At 49.4% G+C, this 27,769-nt stretch overlaps 8 protein-coding genes across 8 annotated transcripts; 4 read left to right on the top strand and 4 right to left on the bottom strand.

Moving 5' to 3' along the window:
- Window positions 1–635: 635 nt before the first annotated feature.
- On the top strand, window positions 636–2,860 carry EI90DRAFT_3151451 (major facilitator superfamily domain-containing protein; the record flags this gene model as incomplete). Its single annotated transcript, XM_039065724.1, has 7 exons — window positions 636–833; window positions 907–972; window positions 1,028–1,052; window positions 1,118–1,387; window positions 1,441–1,598; window positions 1,649–2,168; window positions 2,239–2,860. 7 exons carry the CDS (start codon window positions 636–638, stop codon window positions 2,493–2,495), a joined length of 1,494 nt encoding a protein of 497 aa, XP_038920637.1. The 3' UTR covers window positions 2,496–2,860.
- A 1,376-nt stretch (window positions 2,861–4,236) lies between these two features.
- EI90DRAFT_3117849 (uncharacterized protein) lies at window positions 4,237–8,284 on the top strand (the record flags this gene model as incomplete). Its single annotated transcript, XM_039063032.1, has 7 exons — window positions 4,237–4,407; window positions 4,460–4,605; window positions 4,663–4,813; window positions 4,869–5,325; window positions 5,403–6,454; window positions 6,525–7,618; window positions 7,678–8,284. 7 exons carry the CDS (start codon window positions 4,237–4,239, stop codon window positions 8,282–8,284), a joined length of 3,678 nt encoding a protein of 1,225 aa, XP_038920638.1.
- A 4,877-nt stretch (window positions 8,285–13,161) lies between these two features.
- On the bottom strand, window positions 13,162–14,828 carry EI90DRAFT_3039043 (uncharacterized protein). The gene has a single exon (XM_039058911.1). It carries the CDS (start codon window positions 14,646–14,648, stop codon window positions 13,470–13,472), a length of 1,179 nt encoding a protein of 392 aa, XP_038920639.1. The 5' UTR covers window positions 14,649–14,828; the 3' UTR covers window positions 13,162–13,469.
- A 1,243-nt stretch (window positions 14,829–16,071) lies between these two features.
- Window positions 16,072–16,623, bottom strand: EI90DRAFT_2908207 (uncharacterized protein; the record flags this gene model as incomplete). Its single annotated transcript, XM_039054315.1, has 1 exon — window positions 16,072–16,623. A coding segment is annotated over one exon (552 nt), but the record flags the coding sequence as incomplete, so codon positions are not given.
- Window positions 16,509–17,583, bottom strand: EI90DRAFT_2412072 (uncharacterized protein). The gene is made up of 4 exons (XM_039052984.1): window positions 17,086–17,583; window positions 16,880–17,022; window positions 16,689–16,823; window positions 16,509–16,617 (listed from the first exon to the last, which is right to left on the bottom strand). The coding sequence occupies exons 1-4, from the start codon at window positions 17,254–17,256 to the stop codon at window positions 16,602–16,604; spliced, it is 465 nt and encodes a 154-aa protein (XP_038920641.1). The 5' UTR covers window positions 17,257–17,583; the 3' UTR covers window positions 16,509–16,601.
- Window positions 17,584–18,823: 1,240 nt separating this feature from the next.
- Window positions 18,824–19,242, top strand: EI90DRAFT_3039060 (uncharacterized protein). Its single transcript, XM_039058912.1, is given in 2 exon segments — window positions 18,824–18,868; window positions 18,888–19,242. 2 exon segments carry the CDS (start codon window positions 18,835–18,837, stop codon window positions 19,211–19,213), a joined length of 360 nt encoding a protein of 119 aa, XP_038920642.1. The 5' UTR covers window positions 18,824–18,834; the 3' UTR covers window positions 19,214–19,242.
- Window positions 19,243–19,765: 523 nt separating this feature from the next.
- Window positions 19,766–21,082, top strand: EI90DRAFT_3039066 (uncharacterized protein). Its single transcript, XM_039058913.1, has 5 exons — window positions 19,766–19,862; window positions 19,913–20,057; window positions 20,121–20,296; window positions 20,553–20,766; window positions 20,838–21,082. The coding sequence occupies exons 3-4, from the start codon at window positions 20,261–20,263 to the stop codon at window positions 20,757–20,759; spliced, it is 243 nt and encodes an 80-aa protein (XP_038920643.1). The 5' UTR covers window positions 19,766–19,862; window positions 19,913–20,057; window positions 20,121–20,260; the 3' UTR covers window positions 20,760–20,766; window positions 20,838–21,082.
- Window positions 21,083–21,516: 434 nt separating this feature from the next.
- EI90DRAFT_2967279 (uncharacterized protein) lies at window positions 21,517–26,627 on the bottom strand. The gene is made up of 5 exons (XM_039055596.1): window positions 26,178–26,627; window positions 25,973–26,118; window positions 25,766–25,916; window positions 24,118–25,710; window positions 21,517–24,062 (listed from the first exon to the last, which is right to left on the bottom strand). Exons 1-5 carry the CDS (start codon window positions 26,391–26,393, stop codon window positions 21,750–21,752), a joined length of 4,419 nt encoding a protein of 1,472 aa, XP_038920644.1. The 5' UTR covers window positions 26,394–26,627; the 3' UTR covers window positions 21,517–21,749.
- Between the last annotated feature and the right edge of the window lie 1,142 nt (window positions 26,628–27,769).

The raw sequence follows: 27,769 nt of genomic DNA on the forward strand, positions 1-27,769 counted from the left end.
TGTGGAGCGCAGTCAACGGTGAAACATGTAACACATGGGTACCATATCAGTACATGTACGTAACTGATACGTGTACCGACACGTCGTCATGGCTTGTTCATCCAACACCAATATCGAGTCTCCATTTTACCTGTAAAGTGGGACTTGCCAATGGAGCATGATCTAGGTTTTGCCCCGGCGAAGGTGGACGGGTGGACTGATTTTTTTGTTATTTCTTACTTTATTTTCATGTATTTATTCCGAAGACCCGTGCGCTTCCCTGAGCAGCTACGACTTTATCAGATAACCAGAGTCTCGAGGTTTCGTACGTGTTGGAGATATCGAGCCGCGACATGCCAAGATTATTTGTGCAACGATACATATAGTATGATACACATTGACGCGCGGCGCAACCTCGGGACAAATACACCGGGCAGTGCGAGCCATCAAATACTGAGAATAGCCGCCTGTAGTCATAAACGCTACGACGGAAACTCCAAGCACGCGCGCCTTCTCGCGGTCCTGTGCTGAAGCGCGGGAGTTAATTATAAAATCCCGATTCACGGAGGATCCCACGCGTAAACTCCACCCGACCGTGAGCCCCAGGACACCCGGACACCAGCTGATCCCCCACCGTTCACCACCAGAGCAACGATATGGAGGATGATACAGACAGCCAACGTGAAGAATCCCCGTTACTGGGAAATCAGACCACATCTCCCGTTTCGGGTGGTCGATCGTCAACGGATCCTCCAAAGATAACACCAGTACCGTGGGGTCAAGTGATAATAGTCGTGATGACCTTGCTAGTCGAGCCGCTAGCTTCACAGACGATATTCCCATTCGTCGCCAAGGTGAGTTTTTACCGAATCGGAGATATTCTCGGGCAGCTGACGCACATCGGATGGGTTTTATGGTGCCACCTAGTTGGTGAACGAACTGGATGTCACTAAGGGAGATACAAAACTGACAGGATATTACGTGGGATTCATTGTAAGTAGGACTTTATCCATGGCTTGTTCGAGCTACGTCCAATTTATAATGATAGGAATCCCTTTTCTTCTTCTGTCAAGGTATCATTTCTTTTCACACTATATAATCTCTTCGAAGCTGACGCGCGACTCCCTATGTTCTTAAGGTTGTGCTGTTCTTCACTGGGGTAGATTATCAGATAGGATCGGCAGGAAGCCTGTCCTTCTGATTGGGCTTTCTGGGACATGCCTCTCAATGCTCTGCTTCGGAATGTCTACAACATACCCAGGAGTAGTCATTAGTCGAGGAATGTCAGGACTACTGAATGGAAACATTGGAGTAACGAAAACAGTGCTGGCTGAATTGACGGATGACACAAATAGGCCAACAGCACTTGCCGTCTTCCCCTTTGCTTGGCTTGTAGGTGCCACTTCTGGTTAGTTCTTGGGGAATCATCGAAAACTATGTTGTACCCACATCACTTGACAGCTGCCCTGATTGGAGGAACGCTTCAACATCCCCAAGATAAATTTCCTAGACTATTCGGAAACGCATTCTGGTCAAAACACCCGTTTTTCCTCCCCTGTTTCGTTGTTTCTTCAGCAATAGCAACTGCATTCCTATCCGCACTTTTCTTCCTAAACGAGGTGTGCCGGTTCCCGTTAACAGTGACACACTTTCTAATTCCACTGCGTAGACCTTAAAGACGAAGGAGCCTGATGCGCCATCGACACCATACGGGACTTTCCCAGCTAGTAGCACATGCAGCAACCAGCATCAAGTCGGGGCGGCTCCTACTCCGAAAGCACCCACATTGAAAGAAGCTCTTACCCGCCCAGTCATCATCGCAATCCTCAACTACGCGTTGGCCGCGATCCTAGACATCGCAATGTTCGGCATGTTCTCCGTATACCTAGCTGTCCCCATCTCGTCAGGGGGACTGAACCTTCCTCCAGAAAAAGTGGCCCTAGCGAATGCAAGCTTGGGACTGCTTCTGGGTGGGTCCCAGGCTTTGCTTTTGGCGAGACTCGTTCGATGGTTGGGGCCGAGGAAGTTACTAATGTCATGTCTTTCTTGCTCACTGCTGGTGTTTTTGGCGTTCCCGATGGTTCATTTGTGGGTCAAACACACGACGCCCGAGAATGGAACGTCGAGATGGCTATGGATTGGGATTGTCTTGATCACTATACCGTGGGCCATGTTTGAAATGGGTGGAGGTAAGAAAACCCTCTCTTCTCTCGGTAGATTTCCGTCTCACCTCCACCTCCGATCACCGTTCTGCCTTAGTCACCATTTTCTTATTCATCACCAGTGCTTCTCCCTCTCCACAGCATCTCGGGACTGTCAACGGAGCCGCACAAACCGTCATTAGCTTCACTCGAGCATTTGGCCCTGCAGCCGCAAACAGTCTATTCGCATTCTCCGTTAAACATGATATTCTCGGAGGCTACGCCGTTTACCTCGTCCTATCCTTCGTCACACTCGCCGCATTTTATTCTGCAAGCCTTTTACCGAAAGAGATTGCCTCCACTCCCTCCCATTGATAGAGTGAAGAATGTTTCATATTTTGCGAACATTTACACCCATGTCGCGAATAGGTTTGCGCATGCTTGCTGGGGTTCGTCGACCATTGTATTGTTAATAGTGACGCGATTGATTTCCGGAGGACAATTTTGGGGTTAGGTAGAATGACGTCCAATGGCAGATAGAGTGTAATCGTTCTTGACGGGCCGAATGGTAGCAATGTGTCAGTGTTCCAACTCAATTCGTGCGCCTTTGGTTTATTCGCCCTGATTACCTGCACTGCAGGTCACTCTGCCTCCCCCATAATTATGTAAAACGTGCCACTTTTGCTTACGTGTTGTATTCCGCATTGTATTACCTGCACAGCCGTCCGGGTGAAATTACGCCATTTCTGCCACTTGTGCTGACGTGTTCATTTTCCATTTAGGTTTCATGACCTTGTGACTTTTATATTTATAACGTACAATTGGTAGACAAATCAAGTGAGTCACGCTGAAAATCAAGTGAGATTGGCAAAACCCAACGTGAGCGTCACCTACGAATCTCTGAGGCTTGATTTTGGGCTCTTTTGGTAGAGGAGAATTAGATCTATCCACGTACCGAGTTTAGGGGTGAATGCCCAACTACTTCAGGAGTTAATATGAAGAACTCTGCCCTTCGCAATGTCAGCGCTTAGTCCAAGCACACCTGAATGCGCGCCCAGCGCTTACCTGGCCAAAATTCCCCTTACTTGTATCTGCACCCCTACCTGCCTTACTCGTCGTGCTAGGCTGCGTCCGATGACACAGCCACAGCCTGCATCTGCTAAAATACTGTGTCGTACTCATGAATTGGCATGTCAGCCTGCGATGCGGCCCATTCTTGAAGGGATGCAGCAGACACATGCCCAACTGCGCAGCTCTTGGTCCAACCCCCCCACTGCTGCTGCACCCCCGCTTGCCCTGCCGCATGGGCGCTTTGGGCAAGGGAAGGAGATTTATTAGTTGATACTATTGACCAATTTTCAGTGCGCTTGTCTTATCCTCATTTGTACACTTGTCCCCCCCCAAGTCGCTGTCCTGATGTCCTCTTTCTGCTCCCCATTTTCCTATTTGTTTCCTATTATCCGGAACACTTCCGCTATTGTCTCCACACACTTGACATAGCCCGATGCCATGATTCGGGATCTCTCCTGAGCATAGAACATCTATGCACTCTTTTTGTGTGGAATAATGATTTAATCATGGTTCACTTTTTTCTGTACAACTGACTAGGGTGTTGAAAAGCAGTGCAGGTCAGCGCGTGCGAAGGCACGCACTCTAGTTTAAATCCCGCAATGTTTATCCTCATCAACATACCATTGCATTCAACTTGCGGTGATACGCGCAACGGCCTGGACCCAATATAATCTTCCTGATCTTGATTGTGCGTTACGTCATCACGCCAAGTCAAGGGATAACGCTGAAGCAGTGAATCGAGATGTCCCAGAAGCATCCAGGTCATATCAAGTTCGCATGCACACTCACAGCTCTTCTCTCGCAGTAGATAAGCCAGGGCTTAATGTCATCCGTCCCGGTTACTTAACTAGTCCAAGTCATGCCACCGTGCGGACTACATGGAATTCGCCGCCGATATTGGATTAGATGTCCGTATGCTATCGGTATATGCTATGCTTCCATAACCAGAGAGAGGTCTCGTGGCTCTGAGTCGGTGTGGGGCCCACACGTGCGTCGCGTGCCACCCAAAGCTCCTTCCCCCCCCTCATCTTGTCCGCTACCGACCATGTCAGTGCAGCAAAAGGCTGAAGCTCTTAGGCAGAAGATCGATGATCTCCTCGTGGAGGGAGTTGACACCGCGATCCCAATTCTCAAGGTCGTCAATGCTACAGCCAGTTGGTGTCCCCCTCTAATGATGGCAACTGGCGGTGCACTCTCCATCCTCGATGAGGTTAAGGTTGGCAATAATTTTTTTTGCCTGGTCATGAATGAAAGTTCACGCCGTGTAGAAGTTCAAGGACAACAAGAAGGAATGGACTGATTTTGGGAAATACGTGGTCGACACCATGGCCGATGTGGTTTCAGCCATAAAATCCTATGATGCGTCGGCGGAAGAGGCAAAGCCGTGGGTGGAGAGCGTCACAAAGCTCGATAGGTAAGTTGTGTTTTGTTTTCGTTGGTATTTGATATCGTTACTTACACCAAGACTCAGGGCGCTACAGATGATTAAGTCCGAAATCGAACGAAGACTGAAAAAAGTAGAGAAACGACCGGCTGTCCTAAATGTACTGTCCTACTTGAGAGACCCAGGAAGAATCGACGGCCTAAAGAAAGATTTTGATAAAGCATTGGCGTCATTTCAGGTAGCTTTCCTTAACAGTATACGTTCCATAACCATCCTGACTTCGGCCGATGCAGCTTAGGACGAATCTAATAGGTGGTGCCAAATTAGCGGCCATAGAACGTCGTCAACAGGACGACAAAATCCTCGATAGTCTCCGATACCCCCATATCGCCCATGATGATTTCACCCAGGTGTGCCTAGAAGGGACTAGGATTGATCTCACGGAGCGTATCATGACATGGTGTCGCAACACTGGGGAGAGTGAGAACCGGCTAATGCTACTGACTGCTGTGGCTGGTGCCGGCAAGACTTCAATTGCACTCACGATAGCCGAACGATGTGCTGGTGAGGTAGACATTACATTGTTACTGCACTTTTTCTTCAAAGCGGGAGAACGGTCGCGGCCCGATTTTCTATTCAGCAGCATTGCTCGAACTCTAGCAGACCATGACCCGTTTACCGCACTCTCATCATCTCTGCTCTCCGAGAGGACCCCTCCCTCTCAACGGCCCTACTCGCGAAGCAATTTAAGTATTTGGTGGCTTTGCCTCTCCTCCATAAACCTCCACCTCCTGACTGTCCCATGGTGGTTATCATCGACGCCTTAGATGAATGTGACAAAGAAGTGTTTGAGTCCTTGGCCGATATTCTTCGGGAGGAAGTGCCTAGGCTGCCATCGTCCATAAAATTCTTTATCACATCGAGACATACTGATCTTGTTAAACGCGCCCTCTCACTCCAATTCCCTATCGGTCGTCTCGCTATTGACCTCTCGGATGACACAAATGTGCAGGACTGTGCTACATATATACGCTTCGAGCTGCAAAAGCTGAAAAATTGGCATCCTAATTTACATCTTCAGGACGAGGATAAAACAATTCAGGAGATCTTGGAACGTGCGAGTGGCTTGTTTATTTGGATCAGCACCATCTTTCGCTACATGAAGACAGCCAACAAGGATCCCATGAAGACGTTAGAGGGCTTGCTCGACACTTGCGCCAAACGATCAAAGGCCCCTGCCGAGGGAATGATGGACCGCTTATATACAAGCATTCTGAAGAAGTGCGATTGGGAAGATGAAGATTTTGTTCATGACTACCCAATCGTGATGGGAGCAATCTTTGTCGCACAGCAGCCTCTGTCCATCACAGCCTGGGATGCAATTTTGTCACCTTTCCTCACGTCTCTTGTTCGATATTCGTTGGCTGAACTTGCTCCTCTGCTCTCAGGAGTTGAGGATTCTCACTTTCCTGTTCGCATCTTACACCAATCGTTCCGCGACTTCATTGTCGATCGGATTGTTCCTCCATCAATCAACCCTCGTTGCATTCCAGTAGACGTAGGGACGGGGAATGCCAGAGTTGCCCTGCGATGTGCCGAGATTCTGAACCAGGATCTTTGCTCTGTAAAGGGCTTAGGACTGATTGAAAAGTTGTCTGAAGAAGTCGAGCTGCCACTCATTCCCTCAGAGGAGTCATCCGAGCACTCTCGTTATGCATGTCGCCACATTGTCCATCACCTCAGTGGAGTCCAGGAACCATCAGAGGAGCTGGATGCGTCAGTTGGGGTGTTTTTCAGTCAGCAAGCAACTCGCTGGGTGGAAGCCTGTGTGAGGATGGAGGGCTGCATTAGTATCTCGTTACTCCCTGAGTGGGCTAAGGTGTGCTTTGTCAATTGTGTTAATGAAACTACCTAACTGCCTCATGATCTTTCGGTTGGCTGTTGGCCAGAGGTCAAAAGGCGCTGTTAGCACGCTGGCCAGTGTGCTTGTCCGGCTTGTAGATAATTTGATTTTTTTTGCAAGATTCCAGGAGGCATATGAGGCAGCAAATGATTCTGTTGTACTCTGCCGTTACCTTCTTTTGGTGGACTCAGGGTCCTACTCCCCGGATTTAGCCGAGTCGCTTGGGGCTCTTTATTTGGCCCTTTTCAAACTTGGACGGCACTCGGAGGCACTCCCATTCATTGAAGAAAGCGTCAAACTGCGGCGCCAGCTAGTCACAGTTCATCCGGGAACATACACCCCGAATTTGGCCATGTCACTCAGTAATCTATATAACGCTCTTTCCGATCTCGGACGGCACTCGGAGGCACTCCCATTCATCGAAGAAAGCGTCAGCATCTGCCACCAGCTAGTTGCTGCTCACCCGGGATCATACACCGCTGATTTGGCCATATCACTCAGCAATCTATACCTTGCTCTTTCCCAACTCGGACGGCACTCGGAGGCACTCCCATTCATCGAAGAAAGCGTCAACCTCTACCGGCAGCTGGTTGCTGTTCACCCAGGATCGTACACCGCAGATTTGGCCATTTCACTCAATAATCTATATGGCGCTCTTTCCAAACTCGGACGGCACTCGGAGGCGCTCCCATTCATCGAAGAAAGTGTCAACCTCCACCACCAGCTGGTTGCTGTTCACCCAGGATCATACACCCCGGATTTGGCCATGTCACTCAACAATCTATATTTTGCTTTTTCCAACCTCGGACGGCACTCGGAGGCGCTCCAATTCATCGAAGAAAGTGTCAAACTCCGGCGCCAGCTAGTTGCAGTTCATCCGGGATCATACACCCCGAATTTGGCCATCTCACTCAACAATCTATACCTTGCTCTTTCCAATCTCGGACGGCACTCGGAGGCGCTCCCATTCATCGAAGAAAGCATCAATCTCTACCGCCAGCTAGTCGCAGTTCATCCGGGATCATATACCTCGAATTTGGCAATGTCACTCAACAATCTATATTCTGCACTTTCCAAACTCGGACGGCACTCGGAGGCGCTCCCATTCATCGAAGAAAGCGTCAACCTCTACCGCAGCTGGTTGCTGTTCACCCGGGATCATACACCCCGGATTTGGCCATCTCACTCGACAATCTGAGTGACGCTCTTTCCAATCTCGGACGACACTCGGAGGCGCTCCCATTCATCGAAGAAAGCGTCAACCTCTACCACCAGCTGGTTGCTGTTCACCCGGGATCATACACCCCGGATTTGGCCATCTCACTCGACAATCTGAGTGACGCTCTTTCCAATCTCGGACGGCACTCGGAGGTGCTCCCATTCATCGAAGAAAGTGTCAGCCTCTACCGCCAGCTGGTTGCTGTTCACCCGGGATCATACACCCCAGATTTGGCCATCTCACTCAACAGTCTATACCTTGCTCTTTCCAATCTCGGACGTCACTCGGAGGCACTCCCATTCATCGAAGAAAGCGTCAACCTCTACCGCCAGTTGGTTGCTGCTCACCCAGGATCGTTCACCCCAGATTTGGCCATGTCACTCAACAATCTATATTCTGCTCTTTCCAAACTCGGACGGCACTCGGAGGCGCTCCCATTCATTGAAGAAGGCATCAAGATCCAGCGCCAGCTGGTTGAAATCAACCCAGGAGCATACACCCCACAATTTGCCAATTCACTCAGGAATCTTCGCAACGCTCTTTCCAATCTTGGACGTGATTCCGAGGCACAAATGGTCCACAGTTGAGCCCGTGGTTCCTTTTTTTTATTGAACACTATGGATAAGTAATTACGGCCGCTACACCCTTGACAGATCACGGTCGCAGCTTGTAATCTCAATGCGAAGGATACTCATTTCTTTATCTAACGCTTTTTCCTTCCCGTCGCTCATCACCGATGTGCTGCCCCATGTTTCTACATACCATCGCAAGCGACGAGGTCGAGATTTGATGGGTGATGAATGTTGATGCAATGCTAAGACCCAATCGACAGGTTCGATGTATCGCAATGGATGTGGAAGTCGAGGACTAGTGAAGATAGCTCAACTGCGGGGTGACTTGGGCTCCAATAAGGGACACAACGAGCTTCAATTTGAGACCAGTATCTCGACAAACAATATTCCTGTCGAATAAATTATTACTATGTGCGTTTGAAGGGAGCTGAAAGTCCGAAGTATGTGAGACCGATTGGTTGTGATGCCACCAAGAGTGGCGGACTTGAGCGCATCGGACTCGCCTTGGCGAACTCGTCGCATTCCTGACAACCCCGTATCTTGGATCTCAAACCTCTGCTTCCAAGGCACACTCGTCTCGTCTCGTCCCACCCACCTGTTTTCCCCCGACACTCCTCGCATTCTTAGGAGGCACACTCATGCCTACCTGATCATTCCGTTGAAGCAATTGCCGACCAGCGAATCATTCCCCGCCACCCTCCATATATACTTGTCTGGTTTTTCCCCTTTGTCTCCACCTTCTTCGTGCCATCATCTGAAGTCTAGTAGCTCTAATTCACTCAGAGTCTGCTTTCTTGTATGGGTACTTTGAACATTCGGTATTTTTCTTTTCTTCTTTCTTTTGCGCTTTCTCCCTTCGTTGAATAATGATCGTCCATCTTCATCTTTCTTCCCACCAGCATGCTCCATGTAGCCAATTGGCACTCTGAGCACATAGAATGTGGAGCTACTGTTTCGAATCCGTGACATCTGTCAATCTTTAGTGTAGCGTTTATCGTCGTAGGGTCAACTGCTGATCGGGAATGGCCCTTTTTTGGAAGTCCTGGAATTGTTGCAGCGGTCGTGAATTTGAGGGTGGATGATGGTGTCTTGTTATTTAATAAGACAGGCGTTTTTGTATATATGAGTTTCTGAGTAAGGTTGAAGTTTGGGGGATGTCAGTGGGAGTGGAGTGGATGATGGGGCGAGGTGGGTAGTAATGGGCTAGGGGAGCCATTGGAGGCGCGACCTTTCTGAAGTATATAAGTAGGAAAGTATACATTCTTAATTTATGGATTTTTTTTTGCGGGCGAATAGGGCTAGATCTGGTGACTAATTCTCCATTGAGGTTGTCCTTTCCTGGGAGAGTCACTGGTGATGCTGTCTTTTCTAGCCTGACGGAGGTGAATGATGTGACAGACTGTGGCTGCATTTTTTCATTCATCCATTCCTTTCTCGGTCACAGACGACAGCGACTTCGACAGCAATGTAGATTAGCACCTGCGCTAACTTATGGTACATTAGCAAAGGGTGGGACGTGCAGCCGGGCTGCAGTGAGTCAACCATGCATTTAACGCCGAATTATAAGATCGAGGATCTAGGGAATTGAAAATGGGTACTGCACGTTCAAGTAATTGCATATCACAGATTCGTTTGCAGATTATGCGAGTCACGTATAAGTCCAAAAAGCAAACCTTACAACTGCACACTCACAACTAAAGCTAATCAGTGGCGGACAGAAGGCTGTTAAGCGTGAACTAGATCCCACCGGATTGCTGCGCTTTTTTTTTTCGTCGTGTGAGTCCGGGAGAATACGAACGACAGCAGTTGGCGGAATCTGAGAGCATTGGTGAGCGGAGTGAGGAGGCCCCGTGCTGTTTCCCGACTGGAAGCGAGAAAATGGAAGGAGAGGGGGCAAGCGCTGGCCAGAGAGAGAGCAGCGTCGTCGAGATAAACTGAAAAAAGGGAACATGAGAAGTTGAAGGTATGGTTAAGCAAGTTCTTTGCACTGACGTTACCCTGATAGATAGACATTGTCAGCAGATTCAAAGTATGGCATTGAACGGTGAAGATGGAGCCATGCAACGCTACGATTTCCATCGCTGAAACATTGCGAACCAAAACGCCAGATCGGGGGAGTGGTTGAAGCAGAAAGCAGGAACAAAGGTTACTTCCGATCAGATGAATGTAATCCAACTAGTTCAGCAGCGACTGCGCAGGATTGCGAAGGCGACAAACTGGATCCACCCTATTTTTCTGGACGATAATTTTTCAAAAGTCGCCGCATCAGTCGCCGGGTGGCAGATGGGTCTGGCTACAATAATGAGAGGCGCGAGCAGGAGGCTCTTTGGCTCATTGAGGGCCGAAGATGGATTGATCATACGGGTCCGCATATGTTGCCAGTCCGAAGCAACATTGTCAGAGGTGGCAAGATTGAAGGGAAATTCTCCGGGCGGGGAATGCCACAAAGAAAGGCATATTTGTGAGTATGAAGTATGAGGGCTTAACGAACCGGTCAATCATGTCATATCCAAACACAATATATAGCAGCGATCAAAGAAACATTAATATTGACGAGCATCGGACAGGCAGGCGCCACATTGGATACCGTTCATAAACTCCGTGGAAATTATCCTTGCCCAAATCCAGCATGCCCAGCCAGAGATTCTGAGGACAGTAGTGAAGAAGGATAGGTGTGTATTTTCTGCAAGCGCATGGGATGAGTTCGAAGATTTCTCAGGGATGAGATGAACTGGAATTTTGATGGTGGCGTAACGACACGTGCTTCCCAGATGCTGACCAAAAAAATTCATTCCTCACTCCCGCCAGGCCTATTCTGTGCGCCAGTATGCAATACCGAGCAATCTACGTGCGAGCTCTGATCAGACCCAAGCGATCTATCAACAAAGTCCAACGTATGAACAAAAGGGGACCTCGTCAAGTCTGTTGACCATGATGAAAAGCGTGTTTTCGTGCTCAATGGGGTGAACCTTCTGCCTTTTCAGGGGATCTTCAAGGGGGGAACTACTTTCAGTCTTCCTTCACGAGATGCTCCGTGTTATAATGAAGCAATGGACCTTGGTTTTGTCATCTTGGAAAATATTTGGGAACGACTCATATTGGGCTAACATCGATGCAATGAAATCGTTCATCAAGAATATCCTAGTCTCTTATTTCCAAGCTTGCAAGCTTGCAAGCTTGCAAGCATCGCCTCTCACTCGACCCCCTGCAGGAGTGTACGACGACTACCCTTGGATCATATCATGAGTTCCAGGCGGGTCTCTGTCGACTTTGCGATGTCAGAATTCAGTGCGCGCTCGGTCTCAGCGGACAGCTTCTGCCAAGGTGGTGTATCCTCAGTTAAAAAATGGTATTGAGCTATGCAATGTAAAGATCGATACAGAACTTGACGTTGGTCCACGCATGTAACGCCATGACAGAATTCGGAAAGTAAGTCTCAAAATTTTTACCCCGCACACACTGATACTTAGTAGTGTTGAGGCCTTTGGATTATGCCGCTCCGGCAACTTCAATCCCCCTCACTCCAGTCTAACAAGTCGTCCGCTCCGCCTACTCGATAACCTCCAGCACGATAATCCTGAACTCGCCACTGCAATCACCTCACCAAGGAGGTGCCCTCCCCCCGGTGACATTGACACCCACCCTGACTCAAACACAGGTTCCCCCCGAAGAAGAGTTCGTTGACACCCCCCCGAGCATTTGGATAGCGACCGGTTTCCGGTGGGCCTGCAGGATGGCCTTCTTACTTTGTAGAGGAACTTGGGCCGTGGAAAGCGTGCCAGACGTGCACGAGGAACAGATTTCAAAACTAGTAATACAATTGCCTTTTTGGAAATTCAATTTGAATTTACCCCACTTCATACTCCAGCTTTTTCTTGGCGCCGGAACACAAATCCAACGGCAGAACAAGAATTCTCTTGGCATGGCTTGAGGACTAGCGATCGCGCCGCAAGCTTATGGTGACTCGGAGCGCCTATCAACCCTCGAAAACCGATCTCCATGTCTTATACATAGAACACTTTCCCCGGTTGTTTTCCTTTGCCTCCGTAGTACACCCTCTCGTTATCTGTTCATTGGTGACGGTGACTTGAATCGAAAGTGAGGAACCTTGTAAGAGCGGAAGGGTCCTGATCCGGCCGGACGGGTGGTACAGCCGGTGGCTTCTGCCGTAGGTTATCGTGACGTCTTCCTGGGCTATCCGAGTCAAATATGGGTTTCTTTCACATGCGTATATTTTCGTGTGGAATTCATGGACTTATAAGCAATGCGGCTCTGCCTCATGCAATTCTGGCCTCACACACTCCCTCCGCTCCTGCCTTATATCTTTACTGAGGCATGATCTTGCTAGCCTTCGTAATCGTCTGAATGAATCAGAATTAGACTTCAGATGATGGCACGAAGGTGCATGGGAACACCAGACAACTACATATGGAGGCACGGCAAGAAATGATTCGCTGATCAACAATTGCTTCGACGGAATGATCGGGCATGAGGAAAGCTTGTGCCGCCTAAGAATGCGAGGAGGGTTGGGGGCAACAGGTGGGTGGGATGAGATGGGCGTGTCTCCGAAGCAGAGGTTGAGAGCAAAGGCATGGGGTGGCCGGCAAGTCGCCGAGTCGAGTCCGATATGCTCAAGCTCGCCACTCTTGATGACATCACAACCAATTGGTCTCACACACTGCGGATTTCCAGCTCCTTTCGAACGCACATAGTAATAATCTATTCGACAGTAATGTGTATTGTTGTCGAGATAATAGTCTCGAATCGAAGCTTGTTGGGTCCCTTACGCATTGGAAGCCACGGCACAGTTGAGCTAGATTCACTAGTACAGTTCTCGACTTCCACACCCCCCCCCCTCATGATACATCGGACAATGTCAACCTGCCGATTGGGTCTTTTCGTTGCATCAACATTCATCACCCATCAAACCTCAACGTCATCGCTTACGATGGTCTGCAGAAACATGGACCAGTACATCAGTGATGAGCGACGGGAAGCAGAATGTGTTAGATAAAGAAACGAGTATCCTTCATATTGAGATTATAAGTTGCGACCGTGATCTGTCATGGTGTGTAGCGGTTGTAATTACTTTATCCAAGTGTCCAATAAAAAAATTGAGGTTGGATTTGTTAGTGTTCACCATGAGCAGGTAGCAAAGTTGGGAACGCAATGACAAGGGGAAATGAAAGAAGCCACGAGCTTAACTGTGGACCATTTGTGCCTCGGAATCACGTCCGAGATTGGAAAGAGCGTTGCGAAGATGCCTGAGTGAATTGGCAAACCGTGTGGCGTATGCTCCTGGGTTGATTTCAACCAGCTGGCGCCGGAGTTTGACGCCTTCTTCGATGAATGGGAGCGCCTCCGAGTGCCGTCCGAGATTGGAAAGAGCAAAATATAGATTGTTGAGTGACGTAGCCAAATCCGGGGTGTATGATCCTGGGTGAACAGCAACCAGCTGGCGCCAGAGTTTCACGGCTTCTTCGATGAATGGGAGCGCCTCCGAGTGCTGTCCAAGATTGGAAAGAGCATCATACAGATTGTTGAGTGACATGGCCAAATCCGGGGTGTATGATCCTGGGTGAACAGCGACCAGCTGGCGGTAGAGGTTGACGCTTTCTTCGATGAATGGGAGCGCCTCCGAGTGCCGTCCGAGTTCGGAAAGAGCAAAATATAGATTGTTGAGTGACATGGCCAAATCCGGGGTGTATGATCCTGGGTGAACAGCAACCAGCTGGCGGTAGAGGTTGACGCTTTCTTCGATGAATGGGAGCGCCTCCGAGTGCCGTCCGAGATTGGAAAGAGCAAAATATAGATTGTTGAGTGACGCAGCCAAATTCGGGGTGTATGATCCTGGATGAACAGCAACCAGCTGGCGCTGGAGTTTCATGGCTTCTTCGATGAATGGGAGCGCCTCCGAGTGCCGTCCGAGATTGGAAAGAGCAAAATATAGATTGTTGAGTGACGTAGCCAAATTCGGGGTGTACGATCCGGGGTGAACAGCAACCAGCTGGCGCCGGAGTTTCACGGCTTCTTCGATGAATGGGAGCGCCTCCGAGTGCCGTCCGAGATTGGAAAGAGCGCCACTCAGATTCTCAAGTGCTGCGGCCAAATTCGGGGTGTATGATCCTGGATGAACAGCGACCAGCTGGCGGTAGAGGTTGACGGCTTCTTCGATGAATGGGAGCGCCTCCGAGTGCCGTCCGAGATTGGAAAGAGCAGAAAATAGATTGTTGAGTGACGTAGCCAAATTCGGGGTGTACGATCCGGGGTGAACAGCGACCAGCTGGCGGTAGAGGTTGATGCTTTCTTCGATGAATGGGAGCGCCTCCGAGTGCCGTCCGAGTTTGGAAAGAGCAAAATATAGATTGTTGAGTGACATGGCCAAATCCGGGGTGTATGATCCTGGGTGAACAGCAACCAGCTGGCGCCGGAGTTTCACGGCTTCTTCAATGAATGGGAGCGCCTCCGAGTGCCGTCCGAGTTTGGAGAGGGTCAAATAAAGAGCCACAAGTGACTTAGCCAAATCCGGGGAGTAGGATCCCAAGTCCACCAAAAAAAGGTAACGGCAAAGTACGACGGAATCATTTGCTGCCTCATATGCCTCCTGGAATCTTGCAAAAAAAAGCAAATTCCATACAAGCTGGACAAGCACACTGGCCAGTGTGCAGACAGCACTTTGTGACTTGTGGCCAACAGCCAACTGAAAGATCATGGGGTAGTTAGGTAGTTCCATTAACACAATCGACAAAGCACACCTTAGCCCACTCAGGGAGTAACGAGATACTAATGTAGCCCTCCATCCTCACACAAGCTTCCACCCAGCGAGTTGCTTGCTGACTGAGAAACACGCCAACTGACCCATCCAGCTCCTCTGATGGTTCCTGGACTCCACTGAGGTGATGCATAATATGGCAACGTGCGTAATGAGAGTGCTCGGATAACTCCTCCGAGGGAATGAGCGGCAGCTCGTCTTTTTCGGACAAGTTTTCAATCAGTCCTAAGCCCTTTACAAAGCAAAGATCCTGGTTCAGAATCTCGGTACATCGCAGGGCAACTCTGGCATTCTCCATCCCTGCATCTACTGGGATGCAACGAGGGCTGATTGATGGGGGATCGATCCGATCGACAATGAAGTCGCGGAAAGATTGGTGTAAGATGCGAACCGGAAAGTGAGAATCCTCAACTCCTGAGAGCAGAGGAGCAAGTTCAGCCAACGAATACCGGACATGAGACTTGAGGAAAGGTGACAAAATTGCATCCCAGGCTGTGACGGACAGAGGCTGCTGTGCGACAAAGATTGCTCCCATCACGATTGGGTAGTCATGGGCAAAATCTTCAACCTCCCAATTGCACTTCTTCAAAATGCTTGTATATAAGCGGTCCATCATTCCCTCGGCAGGGACCTTTGATCGTTTGGTACCAGTGTCGAGCAAAGCCTCTAACGTCCTCATGGGATCCTCGTTGGCTGTCTTCATGTAGCGAAAGATGGTGCTGATCCAAATAAACAAGCCACTCGCACGTTCCAAGATCTCCTCAACTGTTTTGTCCTCATCCTGAAGATTACGCCGTAAATCGGGATGCCAGTTCTTCAGTTTTTGCAGCTCGAAACGTATATATGTAGCACAGTCCTGCACGTTTGTGTCATCTGAAAGGTCAATAGCAAGACGACCAATGGGGAATTGGGGTGAGAGGGCGCGTTTAACAAGATCAGTATGTCTCGATGTGATAAAAAATTTAATGGAAGATGGAAGCCTAGGCACTTCCTCCCGAAGAATGTCAGCAAAGGACTCGAACACTTCTTTGTCACATTCATCTAAAGCATCGATGATAACCACCATGGGACGGTCGGGAGGTGGAGGTTTATGGAGGAGAGGCAAAGCCACCAAATTCTCGAATTGCTTTGCGAGTAGGGCCGTTGAGAGGGAAGGGTCCTCTCGGAGAGCAGAGATGATGAGAGTGCGGTAAACCGGGTCATGGTCTGCTAAAGTTCGAGCAATGCCGCTGAATAGAAAATCGGGCCGGGACCGTTCTCCCGCTTTAAAGAAGAAGTGCAGTAACAGCGCAATGTCCCTTTCACTAGCACATTGTTCTGCTATCGTGAGTGCAATTGAAGTCTTGCCAGCACCAGCCACACCGGTCAGTAGCATTAGCCGGTTCTCACTCTCCCCAGTGTTGCGACACCATGTTATGATACGCTCCGTGAGATCAATCCTAGTCCCCTCTAGGCACGCCTGGGTGAAGTCATCGTGGGCGATATGAGGGTACCGGAGAGTATCGAGGATTTTATCGTCCTGTAGACGACGTTCTATGGCCGCTAATTTGGCACCGCCTATCAGATTCGTCCTAAGCTGCATTGGTAGGAAATCAGGATGGTTATGGAACGTATTCTGTAAGGAAAGCTACCTGAAACGACACCAACGCTTTGTCAAAGTCTTTCTTTAGGCCATCGATTCTTCCGGGGTCTCTCAAGTAGGACACTACATTTAGGATAGCTGGTCGTTTCTCTCCCTTTCTCAGTCTTCGTTCGATTTCGGACTTGATCTTCTGTAGCGCCCTGAGCCTTCATGTAAGGAACGATATCAAAGACTACCAAAAACAAACACGACTTACCCATCGAGCTTTGTGACACTCTCCACCCACGGCTTTGCCTCTTCCGCCGACGCATCATAGGATTTTATGGCTGAAACCACATCGGCCATGGTGTCGACCACGTATTTCCCAAAATCAGTCCATTCCTTCTTGTAGTCCTTGAACTTCCACACAGCGCGAACTAGAGTGAGCTTTCATTCATGACCAGGCAAAAAATTGTTGCCAACCTTAACCTCGTCAAGGATGGAGAGTGCACCGCCAGTCGCCATCTTTAGAGGGGGACACCAATCAGCCGTAGCATTGACGACCTTGAGAATTGGGACCGCGATGTCAACTCCCTCCACGAGGAGGTGATCGATCTTTTGCCTGAGAGCTTCAGCCTTTTGCTGCACCGACATAGTCAAGTCAATAGCAGACAAGGTGATGGAGTAGAGGGAGCTTTGGGAGAGCGATGCACGTGTGAGCCCCTATATGCTCAGAGCCACGAGACCTCCATCTGATTATGGAAGGATGATCGAGGAAGGCATAGCATATACATTTGGTGGACAGCATACAGAACATCTAATTCAATGTCAGCGGCGAATTTCATGTAGTCCGCGCGGTGGCATGATTCGGACTGGGACGGATCAAGAAAATAAGTCCTGGCTTATCTACTGCAAGAGAAGAGCTGCAAACAGGATGATGTGCGAACTCGATATGAATTGACGACTTTCGAGGCAGTAAGCGCCAGTGAGGCTGGAATCTGCCGGCGCTTCTCACGATCTTCATCATGGAAGCACAATCATCTTTTATCCAAATTTCCTGGATGCAAGGAAGTGGCCGTCGGCCGCGCGTCAACGCCTACCGGAGAATGTGATTGTCTAGCTATCATTGACAACCGTTCTTTGCAACCCAATTTTTCTTTTCCTATGATCAAGCGCCGTATTGACAGCGGCCTGAAACGCTGCGAGGTCCATGACCCCATTGTTGCGCATCACTCAAGCGTCTCATCCCATTCAGTTTGGAGCATTATCTTAGGTTCTGGACTGATTCTGGTTACTCGTTACTGCATTTATTCCGCCTGCCTTCGGCGCTCTCAGGAGCAGCCCTGCAAGCCAAATATCCAGAAGACACAAAAACTCTGGCCATGGGGCTGTTTCAGTGCTGATTGGCGTGGTGCCGATACCGATTTACTTGGTCGTGGCAGGAATGGAAGCTTCTACTTTACGGATTCAGCGGCGTACTTTTTGAGTTCAGGAGGATATGTTAAGGAATTATGACCCTAACTCGCACCCCCGACTCCGACTCCCCTGTCCCTCCGCTAAAGCCTTCCCCGCGATCTTCTCCATAAACACATCCTTCTTATTCAGAAAAAGGATGATACTACTCTGAGAAAAGCTATCTCAAATAGCGCCCATCCGATTCTTCTCGATCAATGGTGATTGATTGTAGCGCGACGCAAAACATGATGGAAGTGAGAGATTCGAACTGTGAACCCATTTTTTACGCTCGGAGCGTTGACCGCCCACGTCAAACATGGCATGTGGAAAAAAAAGGTGGAGATCATTATTTAGCATACGCTAATGGGAGGGGAAAAGAAAAAGAAAACATATGGACTCGATCTTCAACTGGCCCATACTCAACTTCGTTTCCGGTATCCCCGTCTTAGCCCTCGCCGCTTAACACATCGGTGGAGCGTAAATGAGGATGTGAGCGAGCGGAGTGTGAAATTTAGGAGAGCCGTTAGAGAGTATCTTCCCAGAATATACGGGCGGGAATGAGGCGGCCAAATTTATTTGTGAAATTTCGCAGGCGAATAAGGCACCCTCAGTAAGTTTAGTTGTTCGTTCTTCTAAAGGGGCTAATTTTGGTTGGTCCTTCTAAGTACCTTAACCCAACCGACTGATACAAGAAATGTGCGTACTTTTTGCTGTCCGCTGAATGCGCTGTAGATCGAGCTTGTCTGAAAGAGACGATACTGCATAGTGCACTTAGAGATGTCGGGACCATGTAGACGTGCGACTGGACTGGGTTCGTTCTTTCCTCCTAGGCCCTCTGGTAACAATAATACCGCCTCTCCGTGCACTCCTTCTTTTGCTTTCGATCCGACCAGAAGGAGACTCTCCTGAAATGCAAGGAGGGATGAGCGGTTGGGAGGAAATGGGTGGGTCTTTGAAGGAAAGGATGGATTCGATGTGTGGCTGGTGTGTGGATTTGAGATATTTTTGTAGGCCAAATTATAGAGTCCATTGGTGGCAAACGAGGGTAAATTCGAATCAGCAGAGATCAGGTACACGTCAGGGATATGTGCCGAGTGTACTGAGCCGAGTCCGAGCGTTCGAGTTCATCAGAGTCGCCGAGGTGGGAATCAAGTAATCACGTTCCATGAAACTCACCAACCAAGGGTGGTCTACCTTGTCACTACCCAATATCCTCTCGACGTCATGCGCTTGGCACACTCTACCAGCTTCGGATTCACAACAACAGCTCATCATCGCTCGACCCACCCTGATGAAGGATCTTCATCTGCTTTACAATCGTGCCCTTCTCGCTTTCCCCGGATCTCAACAACAATACTTTTCTTGAGTCGGCGGCTATTTGACGATCGATGGAGTCAGAGCAGGACTCGCGCGTTTCCATGTGAGGCGGGAGAAGGAAGTGCTGCCAGTAGAAGGGGATGACGACGGAGAGAGAACGGCTGGGTTTGCAAAGGGGCAACAGTTGCCCGTTTGGGGTTCAAGTTGGGTAAGGTGGTTCAGTGGTAGGACGATGAGAGCGAGGATGGAAGTAAAAAGAAGAGAGAGGGGAGGGACGTAGCACGATGAGCGGGTTGAATGACAACAATTGAGCGCCGTCAGGTAAACGTAGCTCTAGTAGGCCTGTTTGACGTTTCTGATCGTTCCCCGATGATGTAACGCACGATCGGCCCGATCATTGGCATCGCCACGGAATACTTCTCGGCGCGAGTTGGCCTTCGTCCAAGTGTTCTCGCATAATTTACCAACGAATCACAGTTTCAGAATCTCTACATCCGTGATCTGAACGTGTTCGCACCCATTTTTTGGTGGAACCTACCTCCCACGTATAACCGCATGGATGCTTGGGGAGGTGGTACCTCGGATCTGGGCGGCTTGTCCGGGTGTTGGGTTGGAACTGCACTAGCGGGGAGTCCGTTTACGCATTGCGGCTTGTGTGCGGAGCTCGCCCGTCATCGGGAATCCTTATTTTCAATTTAATTTTTAGATTCTCGATCCCATAATTTGGCGTTGTATTGTTAACTCACTGCGCGTTCTCGCCCTTTTCTAATGCTTGATATAAGTAGCACAGGCGTCAATCTACATGGCTGTCAGAGTTGCTGTCGTCTGTGACCAAGAAGGAATGGATAAGCGAAAGAAAAATGTACTACTCAACAGTCTTCGCATCATGCACCTCCCCAGCCTAGAAAAGACGTCATCACCAGTGAAAAGGATCGATCGACATCCTGCGGAACAAAACTTACGGAGAATTATTCACCCTATTCGCCCGCAAAAATTTTCATAAATTACTATTAAGCATTGCCATTCCATGAATACTCCATAAAGTAGCTCCAACGACTCCGCTGCCCGTTACTACCCACTTCGCCCATCATTCACTCCACTCCTACTGATCACATCGATCCGACTTCATCTTACTCAGAAACTAGCTCATCTGCAAAAACGTCCATCTCAATGAAAAGGACACCACTCATCGACAAAAAAAACACCCTCAAACTCACGACCTCTGCAGCAATGCCAGCGACTTCTCCCCATCCGATTCCAAAAAGTGCCATTCTCGTTCGGCCGTTGACCCTAACCCTCCACTAAAGATTGTTAGATGTCACGAATTTGAAACAGTAGCTCCAACATTCTACGTGTTCGGAGCGCGGCGCCAATTACCTACATGAGGGAGAGCTGGCAACACACGCAATAAACCGGGGAGAAAGCGTAAAAAGAAGAAGAAAAAAAAAAAAAAAGAAACATACCGAATGTCCAAAGTGCCCTTACAAAAAGCAAATCTTGTCTTCGTCGTCCGAATGAATCAGAACTAAGACTTCAGATGGTGGCACGAAGGTGGTGACAAGGGGAACACCAGTCAACTATGGAGGGCGCGCGGCAAGAAATGATTCACTAATCAACAATTGCTTCGACGGAATGATCGGGTATGAGGAAAGCTTTGTGTCTCCTAAGCATACGAGAGGGTTGGGGGAAACAGGTGGGTGGGACGAGATGGGTGCATCTCCGAAGCAGAGGTAATTGAGAGTCAAGACATGGGGTTGTCGGGAATGCACCGAGTGTGCCGATCGAGTCCGACGTGCTCGTCCCAGCCTGCCACTCTTGATGACATCACAACCAATCGGTCTCACACACTTTAGACTTTCAGCTCCCTTTAAACGCACATATTAATAAGGCGTTCGATAGGAATGCATACTGTTGTCGAGATAATAGTCCAAAGTCCGATCGAAGCATGTTGTGTCCCTTAGCCCAAGTCACCGCACAGTTGAGCTAGCTTCACTAGTACAGTTCTCGACTTACACGTCCCCCTCATGATACATAGGACAATATTGACCTGCCAGTTGGGCCTTTCGTTGCATCAACATTCATCACCCATCAAACCTCAATGTCATCGCTTACGATGGTATGCAGAAACTTGAACATGGACCAGTACATCGGTGATGAGCGACGGAAAGGGAAACGTGTTGGATAAAAGAAATGAGTATCCTTCATATTGGGATTATAAGTTGCGATTATGGGTTTAGCGGCTATAATTACTTTGTCCAATAAAAAAAATATGAGGTAGGATTGCTAGTTTTCTCGATGAGCAGGTAGCAAAGAAACGCAATGACAAGGGGGATGAGAGGGACCACGGAACTTGGGGTGGCTCAACTGTGGACCATCTATGCCTCAGAATGACGTCCAAGCTCGGAATGAGCATTGCGAAGATTCCCGAGTGAATTGGCCAATTGTGAGGTGTATGCTCCTGGGTTGATCTCAACCAGCTGGCGCCGGAGTTTCACAGCTTCTTCGATGAATGGGAGGGCCTCCGAGTGCCGTCCGAGATTGGAAAGAGCAAAATATAAGTTGTTGAGTGACATGGCCAAATCTGGGGTGTATGATCCTGGGTGAACAGCAACCAGCTGGCGGTAGAGGTTGACGCTTTCTTCGACGAATGGGAGCGCCTCCGAATGCCGTCCGAGACGAGAAAGAGCGCCACGCAGATTATCAAGTGATGAGGCCAAATCCGGTGTGTATGATCCCGGATGGACTGCGACTAGCTGGCGCCGGAGTTTGACGCTTTCTTCGATGACTGGGAGCGCCTCTGAGTGCCATCTGGGACTGGAAAGAGCATAATATAGATTGTTGAGTGACGTGGCCAAATCCGGGGTGTATGATCCCGGGTGAACAGCAACCAGCTGGCGGAAGAGGTTGACGCTTTCTTTAATAAATGGGAGCGCCTCCGAGTGCCGTCCGAGTTCGAAAAGAGCGGCATGTAGATTGGTAAGTGACGTGGCCAAATCTGGAGTGTATGATCCTGGGTGAACAGCAACCAGCCGGCGCTTGAGTTTGACGCTTTCTTCGATGAATGAGAGCGCCTCCGAGTGCCGTCCGAGATTGGAAAGAGCAAGATATAGATTGTTGAGTGACGTGGCCAAATCCGGGGTGTATGATCCTGGATGAACTGCGACTAGCTGGCGCCGGAGTTCGACGCTTTCTTCGATGAATGGGAGCGCCTCTGTGTGCCGTCCGAGATGGGAAAGAGCGCCACGCAGATTGTCAAGTGATCTGGCCAAATCTGGGGTGTATGATCCCGGATGAACAGCAACCAGCTGGCGGGAAAGGCTGACACTTTCTTCGATGAATGGGAGCGCCTCCGAGTGCCGTCCGAGACTGGAAAGAGCAAAATATAGGTCATTGAGTGACGTGGCCAAATCCGGGGTGTATGATCCCGGGTGAACAGCAACCAGTTGGCGCCGGAGTTTGACACTTTCTTCGATGAATGGGAGTGCCTCCGAGTGCCGTCCGAGTTTGAAAAGAGCGGCATGTAGATTGTTGAGTGAGCTGGCCAAATCCGGGGTGTATGATCCCGGGTGAACAGCAACCAGTTGGCGCCGGAGTTTGACGCTTTCTTCGATGAATGGGAGTGCCTCTGAGTGCTGTCCGAGTTCGGAAAGAGCAAAATATAGATTGTTGAGTGACAGGGCCAAACCTGGGGTGTATGACCCTGGATGAACTGCAACTAGCTGGCGCCGGAGTTTGACGCTTTCTTCGATGAATGGGAGCGCCTCCGAGTGCCGTCCGAGATTAGAAAGAGCATCATTTAGATTGCTGAGTGACGTGGCCAAATCTGGGGTGTATGATCCGGGGTGAACAGCAACCAGATGGCGGTAGAGGTTGACGCTTTCTTCGATGAATGGGAGCGCCTCCGAGTGCTGTCCGAGTTTGGAAAGAGCAGAATATAGATTGTTGAGTGAGCCGGCCAAACTTGGGGTGTATGATCTTGGGTGAACAGCAACCAGCTGGCGGTAGAGGTTGACACTTTCTTCAATGAATGGGAGTGCCTCCGAGTGCCGTCCAAGATAGGAAAGAGCACCACGCAGATGGTCGAGTGATGCGGCCAAAATCGGGGTATATAATCCTGGATGAACTGCGACTAGCTGGCGGTAGAGGTAGACACTTTCTTCAATGAATGGGAGTGCCTCCGAGTGCCGTCTGAGTTTGGAAAGAGCGTCATACAGATTGATGAGCGAGACGGCCAAATCGGAGGTGTATGATCCTGGGTGAACAGCAACTAGCTGGCGGCAGAGGTTGACACCTTCTTCGATGAATGGGAGCGCCTCCGAGTGCCGTCCGAGCTTGGAAAGAGCAAAACATAGATTGTTAAGTGAGGCGGCCAAACCCGGGGTGTATGATCCTGGGTGAACAGCAACCAGTTGGCGCTGGAGTTTGACGCTTTCTTCAATAAATGGGAACGCCTCCGAGTGCCGTCCGAGTGTGGAAAGGGCCGAAGAAAGAGCCCCAAGTGACTTGGCCAAATCCAGGGAGTAGGACCCCGAGTCCACCAAAAGAAGGTAACGGCAGAGTTCAACAGAATCGTTTGCTGCCTCATATGCCTCCTGAAATCTTGCAAAAAACTTCAAATTCTGGACGAGCCGGACAAGCATACTGGCCAAAGTGCACACAGCACCTTTTGACCTGCAACCAACAGCCAACTGAAAGATCACGAGGCAGTTAGGTAGTTTCATTAACACAATTGACAAACCACACCTTAACCCACTCAGGGAGTAATGAGATACTAATGTACCCCTCCATCCTCACACAGGCTTCCACCCAGCGAGTTGCTTGCTGACTGAGAAACATGCCAACTAACCCATCCAGCTCCTCTGATGGTTCCTGGACTCCACTGAGATGATGGACAATATGGCGACATGCATAATGAGAGTGCTCGGATAACTGCTCCGAGGGAATGAGCGGCAGCTCGTCTTTTTTGGACAAGTTCTCAATCAGCCCTAAACCCTTTACAGAGCAAAGAGCCTCGTTCAGAATCTCAGTACATCGCAGGGCAACTCTGGCATTCTCTGTCCCTACATCTACTGGGATGCAATGAGGGCTGATTGATGGGGGAACAATCCGATCGACAATGAAGTCGCGGAAAGATTGGTGTAAGATGCGAACAGGAATGTGAAAATCCTCAACTCCTGAGAGCAGAGGAGCAAGTTCAGCCAACGAATATCGAACAGGAGACTTGAGGAAAGGTGACAAAATTGTATCCCAGGCTGTGATGGACAGAGGCTGCTGTGCGACAAAGATTGCTCCCATCACAATTGGGTAGTCATGGGAAAAATCTTCATCCTCCCAATCACACTTCTTCAGAATGCTCGTGTATAAGCGGTCCATCATTCCCTCGGCAGGGACCTTTAATCGTTTGGCACCAGTATCGAGCAAGCCTTCTAACGTCCTCATGGGATCCCTGTTGGCTGTCTTCATGTAGCGAAAGATGGTGCTGATCCAAACAAACAAGCCACTCGCACGTTCCAAGATCTCCCGAACTGTTTTATCCTCATCCTGAAGATTGCGCCGTAAATCGGGATGCCAATTCTTCAGCTTTTGCAGCTCGAAACGTATATATGTAGCACAGTCTTGCACATTTATGTCATCCAAAAGGTCAATAGCAAGGTGACCGATAGGGAATTGGGGTGAGAGGGCGCGTTTAACAAGATCGGTATGTCGTGATGTGATAAAGAATTTTATGGAAGATGGTAGCCTAGGCACTTCCTCCCGAAGAACATCGGCAAAGGACTCGAACACTTCTTTGTCACATTCATCTAAAGCATCGATGATAACCACCATGGGACGGTCGGGAGGTGGAGGCTTATGGAGGAGAGGCAGAGCCACCAAATTCTCGAATTGCTTTGCGAGTAGGGCTGTTGAAAGGGAAGGGTCTTCTCGGAGAGCGGAGATGATAGAAGTGCGGTAAACCGGGTCATAGTCTGCTAGAGTCCGAGCTATGCCGCTGAATAGAAAATCGGGCCGCGACCGTTCTCCCGCTTTGAAGAAGAAGTGCAGTAACAGCGTAATGTCCCCTTCACTAGCACATCGTTCTGCTATCGTGAGTGCAATAGAAGTCTTGCCGGCACCAGCCACAGCAGTGAGTAGCATTAGCCGTTTCTCACTCTCCCCAGTGTTGCGACACCATGTCATGATACGCTCCGTGAGATCAATCCTAGTTCCTTTTAGGCACGCCTGAGTGAAATCATCGTGGGCGATATCAGGGTATCGGAGACTATCAAGGATTTTGTCATCTTGTAGACGACGTTCTATGGCCGCTAATTTGGAACCACTGATTAGATTCGTCCTAAGCTGCATCGGCCGAGGGTCAAGGTGGTTATGGAACGTATACTGTAAGGAGAGCTACCTGAAACGACGCCAATGCTTTGTCAAAGCCTTTCTTTAAACCATCGATTCTTCCTGGGTCTCTCAAGTAGGACAAAACATTCAGGACAGCCGGTCGTTTCTCTACTTTTTTCAGTCGTCGTTCGATTTCGGACTTAATCGTCTGTAGCGCCCTAAGACTTGATGTAAGCAACGATATCAAAGACCACCAAAAACAAATACAACTTACCTATCGAGCTTTGTGATACTCTCCACCCACGGCTTTGCCTCTTCCGCCGACGCATCATAGGATTTTATGGCTGAAACCACATCGGCCACGGTGTCGACCACGTATTTCCCAAAATCAGTCCATTCCTTCTTGTTGTCCTTGAATTTCTACATGACGCAAACTAGAGTGAGCTTTCATTCATGGCCAGGCAAAAATTATTGCCAACTTTAACTTCGTCGAGGATGGAGAGTGCACCGCCAGTCGCCATCTTTAGAGCGGGACACCAATCAGCCGTAGCATTGACGATCTTGAGAATTGGGACCGCAATGTCAACTCCCGCCACAAGGAGGTCATCGATCTTTTTCCTGAGAGCTTCAGCCTTTTGCTGCACCGACATGATCGACTGCGGACAAGGTGATGGAGGAGAGGGAGCTTTGGGCATGCAACGCACGTGTGAGCCCCTACATACTCAGAACCACGAGGCTTCCGTCTGATTATGGAAGGGTATAGCATATACATTTGGTCGTGGACATCTAATCCTCAGCGGCGAATTCTATGTAATCCGCGCGGCAGCATGATTCAGACTGGTCAAGTAACCGGAACGGGTGGATGACATCATGTCCTACTGCAAGAGAGGAGCGAACAGGATGAGTGTGCCAACTCGATATGAATTGACCTGCACCGGCGGTAAGCAAGACAGGCGACAAACCGACGACAACAAACACACCGCGAGGACCGCCATCGCCCGACCGACTCACAGGATAGACGAAGCAGAACAGAACTTGCAGGGGACAGACGGAACCTCTTCATTTTTTCCATTTCTTATTTTTATTTTTTATCACCACGACAATACCTATGGACACCACAGAACCCGAGGATCATTGACACCCGAATACACCAACCAGAATACCACCATGTATAGATATTCCCCCCATGTACGCGTTAGGACGGGATAGCCGCACTGCCACGTCATCACGAGGCCGCGGGGTATTAAGATAGATTTATCATCATCACCGGCGGTAAGCGCCGGTGTAGGTTGGAATCCTGCACGGTCTTCTCATTGCTCATCATGGAAGAGCAATCAGATTTTATTCAAGTTTTCTGGATGCAAGGAAGTGGCCATCGGCTGTCTTATGATTTTCCAAAAACCGTTATCTGCAGCCCAATTTCCTTTTCTTATGATCAAGCGCTGCGCCGACAAGGTCCATGACTCCATTGTACTGCGCATCACACTCAAGCGTCTCGCGGTGTCTCATCCCATTCAATTTAGAGCATGATCTAGGTTTTGGTTACTTGTTGCTTCATTTATTCTGCCTGCCTTTGGCGCTCTCAGGAGCCGCCTGACGTGGGATGCAAGTAATAGTGTGGTGGCGGGGATGGGGGAAATTCCCCCAACCTGGGGACTTCTACTTTATGAATTCAGCGGCGTATTTTTTGGGTCGTGCGAGGAGGATATGTTCGAGGAATTACGTACCTAATTCGGCCGATGTGTTGAGGGCGAGGACTGAGACGGGGACGAAGTTTGGTATGAATATCCAATATGTCCCTTCACCCCCCCTCCCATTAGCTTTCTGAATAACGAACTCCAACTTTTTCCTTCACCTGTCATGTTTGACGTGGGCGGTCAACGCCCCAAGCGTAAAAGATGAATTTACTGGTTCGAACCCGCATGTTCTGCGTCGTGCTATCGGAATACGATCAACCATTGGTTGAGAATCCTACTCAGAATCGGATGGAGTCCCTTATAGTTTTTTTCTACCAGTACTATCCTTTTTCTGATTAAGAATGTGTTATGGAGAAGATCGCGGGGAGGGCTGT

The sequence above is a fragment of the Cantharellus anzutake genome, assembly GCF_015039405.1.
Source record: "Cantharellus anzutake strain C23 chromosome Unknown EI90scaffold_7, whole genome shotgun sequence".
NCBI lineage: Eukaryota > Fungi > Basidiomycota > Agaricomycetes > Cantharellales > Hydnaceae > Cantharellus > Cantharellus anzutake.

Excerpts from the sequence above, each read along its gene's own strand:
- EI90DRAFT_3039043 (XM_039058911.1), bottom strand. The coding sequence starts at position 14,648 with ATGTCACTCAACAATCTATATTTTGCTCTTTCCAAACTCGGACGGCAC.
- EI90DRAFT_2412072 (XM_039052984.1), bottom strand. The coding sequence starts at position 17,256 with ATGTCGGTGCAGCAAAAGGCTGAAGCTCTCAGGCAAAAGATCGATCAC. Across the intron at positions 17,023-17,085 it reads CCATCCTTGACGAGGTTAAG|TTCAAGGACTACAAGAAGGA; the intron begins GTTGGCAACAAT and ends GCTGTGTGGAAG. Across the intron at positions 16,824-16,879 it reads AGTGTCACAAAGCTCGATGG|GGCGCTACAGAAGATCAAGT; the intron begins GTAAGTCGTGTT and ends ATGAAGGCTCAG.
- EI90DRAFT_3039060 (XM_039058912.1), top strand. The coding sequence starts at position 18,835 with ATGTCGGGACCATGTAGACGTGCGACTGGACTGG.
- EI90DRAFT_3039066 (XM_039058913.1), top strand. The coding sequence starts at position 20,261 with ATGCACCTCCCCAGCCTAGAAAAGACGTCATCACCA. Across the intron at positions 20,297-20,552 it reads TAGAAAAGACGTCATCACCA|GACACCACTCATCGACAAAA; the intron begins GTGAAAAGGATC and ends CTCAATGAAAAG.
- EI90DRAFT_2967279 (XM_039055596.1), bottom strand. The coding sequence starts at position 26,393 with ATGCCCAAAGCTCCCTCTCCTCCATCACCTTGTCCGCAGTCGATCATG. Across the intron at positions 25,917-25,972 it reads AGTATCACAAAGCTCGATAG|GGCGCTACAGACGATTAAGT; the intron begins GTAAGTTGTATT and ends ATCAAGTCTTAG. Across the intron at positions 25,711-25,765 it reads AAGCATTGGCGTCGTTTCAG|CTTAGGACGAATCTAATCAG; the intron begins GTAGCTCTCCTT and ends CGGCCGATGCAG.